The 6051-nt window shown below is 34.6% G+C and overlaps 1 protein-coding gene across 2 annotated transcripts; it reads left to right on the forward strand.

Moving 5' to 3' along the window:
- The first annotated feature begins 478 nt into the window (after positions 1-478).
- On the forward strand, positions 479-5098 carry mmadhcb (metabolism of cobalamin associated Db). Of its 2 annotated transcripts, none has more exons than XM_084123465.1 (8): positions 479-606; positions 1232-1270; positions 1419-1557; positions 1775-1992; positions 2840-2948; positions 3267-3397; positions 4244-4330; positions 4413-5098. In XM_084123465.1, exons 2-8 carry the CDS (start codon positions 1262-1264, stop codon positions 4611-4613), a joined length of 894 nt encoding a protein of 297 aa, XP_083979591.1. In that variant the 5' UTR covers positions 479-606; positions 1232-1261; the 3' UTR covers positions 4614-5098. The 2 variants fall into 2 exon arrangements, with proteins under 2 accessions (XP_083979591.1, XP_083979590.1); XM_084123464.1 differs by lacking the exon at positions 479-606 and adding an exon at positions 797-867.
- The last annotated feature ends 953 nt before the right edge of the window (positions 5099-6051 follow it).

Consider the following 6051-nt stretch of genomic DNA (forward strand, 5'->3'; position numbering starts at 1 on the left):
TGCCGTAAGAGGTGTGTCGTAGTGATGACGCACAGGCCTCTCTACAACCTATGTGAATGAACCAAAATCAAACATTATCCGTGTATTTTCCGGAATCTCTGTGTGAAAGGGATTGTGAAAGAGTTTTTTTTTCTAAGCCATATCTTTCCTGTGTTTTTGTTGTGTGCTTTTATCCTGCCAGACATGTTTGTGAGTCAACAATGTCAATGGAAACAAGTCAATGGCAACAAGCTTTTCCGGTTTCATTCTATTAAAGCAACCCAAGAGCAAAATAATTAAATTATGTAGGCCTATAGTTTAAAGAGGTGAAATAGCCTACTTTATTTTTTATTAATTAGCATATTGTTGGAGAGTGTGAACTAGGCTAAATACAGTAGTTAAAAATGTCTGTTATATGCTTGAATAGAACCCAAGTCGGAGTCTCAAGAACGAGCAAGAGAAACATTTTCTATTATGTTCTGCGGACGTCATCTAGTGGAGCTGTAAGAAATTTCAGGGACACTCTTGTGTTTGTCCTTCACACGCTTCCGTTGTTACGTAATCATAAGGTTAAACCAGAGTAGCTGTTAGCTTGCTAACAGCTAACATACATCATACACAATTCAGGTAAGAACGTATAAATTTGCTTACTTTGAATATTGTTATTGCGCATCTACAAAGAGAGTACCAAATAATACAGAACACAGGATATGTTTTATTTTTATTGGAGTGATTGTTATTAAATTGAACTTTTCAACAAAGTTTTAGCCAATGGGCTAATGAGACATGAGTAAATAACAAATGTGTCATTAACTGTTTACTTATAGTTCATCTGTTACATTTGTGAGAATTGGTTGAAGGCCGAAAATGTTAGGTTTTTTTATAGTGGTACGTTGTATTATTTATTTCTCCTTTATGACCTCTCTGTAAGTTGCACAACAGACAGCAGCTGGTTTATTACATATTGCAGATTAGTATTGTTTAGTTCTTAGTTATAAGAGGAAATATTGCAACTCCGGGTGATTTTAACAAAATGATCCGTTTCTTTACTGGGCTGTAACGTTACAGATCTTCTGTAAATTATGAGGTCTTGGACCCACTGCTCTCATCCATGTTTTATCCAGCTCAAAATAATTATTGTTTTGTCAGGTACCTAATGAAGAGCTACATTTGTTGTGTGTGTGTGTGTGTGTGTGTGTTTTATTTTAATAAGTATTGTTATGTGACTATATTATTTTTTCCCCACCCACAGGTGAACTGTAAACAAGAGAAGCCCAACAGGATGACCAGTGTAAGTGTACTACTGTAAACCCTAGTCATTGCAAGGTGGATCCAAGTAAACACAACAAAATCTAACATCATGACTACATGTTTGTCATTGTTCTCCTATGGTAGAGATGTTTATAAGCGCTACATAACTGCTTGCTGTGTTTTCTCAGGTGCTCTGCAGCAGAGCTCGGCTGGTGACGTACCTGCCAGGGCTTCACGTTCTAGTTCATCGTGTTGTTGGAGCCAGAACTTTCTCTGGGGCATCCGGCTCAGATGAGCCACACTTGAACAACACAACCCCTAACATTGGTAAATGAGTGTATTCCTCTCTAGAATATTTAAAAAGCAGTTGTCCTCCAATAAAACAGAATTTAGTAATTGCCTTTTCAGGTAGACTTACCGTAATTACAAAATATTTAACATACAGATTAAATAACAACATTTGCTGTTGTATCATTAGATTGGTGTAATGTAACTTTTAAAGGGTGTTTTCTAATGGTTTGTGTTGGTTATTTCCTGTGAATAGCACCCAGGACAGTGTGGCCGGATGAGAACATGGGCCCGTTTGGGCCTCAGGATAAGCGCTTCCAGTTGCCGGGTAACGTGGGCTTTGACTGTCATTTGGAGGGTCCAGCGGAGCAGAGGAGCACACCGATCCACAGTGTGATGCCGGACTTGCTCACTGCTCAGTCCAGCAGCGAGAGGCACAACTTCATCCTGGCCCATTTCATCAATGAGCTACATGTATGATGCTTTCAGGAAAAAAGATTTGTATTTGGAATGACAGAATAAACAAATAACTAGTAAAAATAACATTATTAATGGTTGTGAAGTTAATGCTTAATGCATTAATGGTTAAAGATCATAATTAACAACATGAATTTGAAAAACAAAAGAGTTCACTATCATTAATAAAGTTATTATTTTGCTATTGCTTATAATAAGGGTTATCTAAATGTTACCTCATAATGTTAATATAATGTAAAATATTATGTTAGGTTTTATATCGTTCAAAAGTTTAGGGTCTGTAAACATTTTTGAAAGTCTTTCCTGCTCACCAAGGATGCATGTATTTGATCAAAATACTGTAAATTGTGAAATCTTACTACAATTTAAAATAACTATATTATCTTTTGAATATTTTCTGAAATGAAATTTATTCCTGTGATTGAAAGCTGAATTTTCAGCATCATTACTCCAGTGTTCAGTGTCACACGATCCTTCTGAAATCATTCTAAAATGATGATTTGCTGCTCAAGAAACATTTCTTATTATCAATGCTGAAAACAGCTGTGCTGCTCAATATTTTTTTAGGAAACTTACTTTTTTTTTTTAGGTTTCTTTGATGAATAGAAAGTTCAAAAGAACAGCATTTATTTGAAATATAATTGATTTTGTTTGTAATATAAAAGTCTTTACTGTCACTTTTGATCAATTTGATGCATCTTTGCTAAATAAAAGTATTATTTTCTTTAAAAAGATCTTGACACCAAACTTTTCAAACTTTTATTTATACAAAGAGAGAGAGAGAGAATACAATACTGTGTGTATATATATATGTACATATACATGTATTTGTTTTGTTTTTTAGGAAATTGACCAGACTTCTTCAGCACAGAACGTAGATAAAGCAGAGCAGTTTTTTGATAATTCCAGTGTGGAGTGTGCCATTCAGTCTTGCCCTGAATTGTTAAAGAAAGGTCAGTATGCTGCTGTTTTAGAGTATTTGAATTCATCAGATTTAGCATGGACCTGTTATATTGCGCTGTGACTTTCTGATGAGGTTTGTTGGCAGTAGGGGTGGTCTCGGTTTGAATGGTGTAAATGTAAAATGACCACAAGAGGGTAGCATTTCCATATGTATTTTAGGCACTGAATTTTGTGGTTGTTCTAAATCTCAAAATGTAACTGTGTATGTAATTACTGTACAGATATTTATTACTTAGTACTGTAATGTGTCGCTTTCGTGTGGTTAATGTTTATTTATATGCGTGTACCCTATTTATTATCTAATTCAGATTTTGAGTCCATGTTCCCTGAGGCACCGTCAACTGGCTTGATAGTGGTCACTGTGACTCAGAGGACACAGAACGACATGACGGCCTGGACTGAGCAAGTGGACAAAGAAAGGGAAGAGCTGCTGGCTAAAGTGAGTTGATCTAGTTGCTTGATATGATTAACATATATATAAGTGCATAAATCATGTTATTTGCAATTAACAAGATGCATATTTCAACATCCTAAAGAGATGTGCCAGAGATATCAAGCACTCAACATTGCGATAGATAGATAGATAGATAGATAGATAGATAGATAGATAGATAGATAGATAGATAGATAGATAGATAGATAGATAGATAGATAGATAGTCAGATAGATAGATAGATAGTCTACCTATTTATCTGTCTATCTATAGATAAATCTATACTGTATATACAGATAGATATTTTGTCATATACTTGAAGTTATATATATTAAAATAATATATTAACGAAATTAGTATATGATATGTATTTGATTATTATATTATATATTAATATTATAATATTTACATTATATATCATATATAATATTATATTATTACTGTACACACATAATGCCTAACTGAAGGTGCTGTCACTTCATATCAGAGTTGCTCATGATTCAGTTATCATATTTTAGCCCCTCTCTGTGACTTTGTATTGTCCTTGAGCAAAGTTATTTGGCTTTAGTACAAAAAAGTTCTTCAGAACATGTGTGAATGAGAGTGAGAGCTTTGGCAGGCTGTGTTATTTACTGTTATTGTCTGGTTCACATCACTGTGGGGCCATGCTGTAGGAATGCTGCAGGGACTGTATTATTTTCATGCCGTTGATTGTTTATGAGCAGCTTTGTTCAAAGGAAAGATTTAGAACTGAACGTGTGCCAAAACCATGTAAGCTAAACTGAATGGAAGCTCCATGGTTAAAGCAATTCATTAGAGTTGAATCAGTGTTGATAATTGTGTTCTATGCAGTTTATTGCAGGTGCCACGGAGATATGTAATGCTCTCCGAACAGAAGGATTCTGGGCCGATTTCATAGACCCGTCATCTGGACTTGCAGTAAGTCATATAAACGTGTACAGAACTTTTGATACAATCCACAAGCTGCTGTTTAAATGTTCTTAATCTTCTCTGTCCTCAGTTCTTTGGACCGTACACAAACAACTCGCTCTTTGAAACAGATGAAAGGTATCGGCATTTAGGTTTTCAGATTGAAGACCTGGGCTGTTGTAAAGTGATTCGGCACGGAATGTGGGGGACGCACGCTTTTGTGGGCACACTTTTCACCACAGCGCCGCCCAACAGCCAGATCATGAAGAAGCTACAAGGAGACGAAAGTTAATTAGTTAAAGATGCTGTGTGTATCGCCATGTGAACACTATCAATATCAAAAACACACTTGCATCCCTTAAAGCACTTAATGAAGTTTCCCAATGACTGCTGCTGGAAATGTGTATTTATTTTTGTAGAACAAAGAGCAGTTTTGGTGTCATTTTTATTTTTGGATATTTGTTTTACAGAGGGAAGTTCTGTGTCAAATGTCTAACATCTCTCTCTCTCTCTCTCTCTATGCTGCCTTTCTTGTAATACAGACCTTAAAGGAACTGAAATGTAACAGTTGTAGAGCTGAAATTGTTTCTTCACCATTGCTCATTCTGAATCTGCATTTGGTAATTGTACATTTGTTGTTGATGGTGGTTAATTTTGTGTCATAAATTATACATAAAAGGTTTGGGTAGTGATCAAGAGTAATCCGTTTAATTCAGTATTGTAAGCTTTAGTCATAGCGCCATGACAGGCACAATAAATAATAATAAATAAGGAGTATCACTGGCTATAATGTTGGCATATTTTTGTGTTATTTTGATGCCTTTTAAGTAAATATAACTACAGTTAGACTGATAATTGGAATGACTGAATTGATTTTTATTTGACCAATGTTCATACATTTGTACATGAATTATTGGTTCTTAAAAATCAGGTGGTTTTCATAACTGGCTTAGTTTAGACTCTAAACACTCAGCAGAACCATTAAATTACTGTATTCAGTCAAAAACAACGGTGTGTACAGAGGTCAAGTCATTAATTTATTAATGTATATTATGGAGCCCAAAACATCAGAGCCCAAAACATTGTTGAAAATTAATTTGCAAACATTAAAAGAAAAAGTAATGTAATGACAACAATAATAATAATTAATATATATATATATATATATACACTAGGGTTGGTCAGATTTTAAATTGTTTTTGAAAGAAAAACAAAAATATTTGTAAAATAATGTTTGTGATATTAAAATTTAAAATGTTCTCTCTAAATGTCTTCAGTGTCATATGATCCTTCAGAAATCATTCTAATATGATAATTTGGTGTTTAAGACACATTTCTTATAATTATCAATGTTGAAAACAGTTGTGCTGCTTAATATTTTTGAGGAGACAAAGATACAAATCCTTTGTAACACTATAAATGGCTTTACTGTCACTTTTGATCAATTGAATGCATCCTGAAAAAAAAGAAGCACACTGACCCCGAACTTTTGAACTGTAGAGTATGTGCAGTGTAAATATAAGTAGAAATGTAGATGTTGGCTATTGATAATTGATTTGCTTGAAGCGATCATAGCCAGCAGCTGCTGAGCTCAGTGTCTCAATGGTGTCATTCGGTTTCATTCAGAAGCACAACAGATGGACTATAATCATTCTTCTTTAAACTCTGACATGATACCATTATTTAGATAGCTCTTCAGTCTCCATTAGCACGTGTGTCGGTGAATTGTG

This window comes from Abramis brama (genome assembly GCF_963993115.1).
Source record: "Abramis brama genome assembly, chromosome: 8".
Taxonomy (NCBI): domain Eukaryota; kingdom Metazoa; phylum Chordata; class Actinopteri; order Cypriniformes; family Leuciscidae; genus Abramis; species Abramis brama.

Coding starts and splice junctions, on each gene's coding strand:
- mmadhcb (XM_084123464.1), top strand. CDS start 847: ATGTTAGGTTTTTTTATAGTG. Junction 868..1,231: donor TGTTAGGTTTTTTTATAGTG/GTACGTTGTATT, acceptor CCCCACCCACAG/GTGAACTGTAAACAAGAGAA. Junction 3,398..4,243: donor GGGAAGAGCTGCTGGCTAAA/GTGAGTTGATCT, acceptor TGTTCTATGCAG/TTTATTGCAGGTGCCACGGA.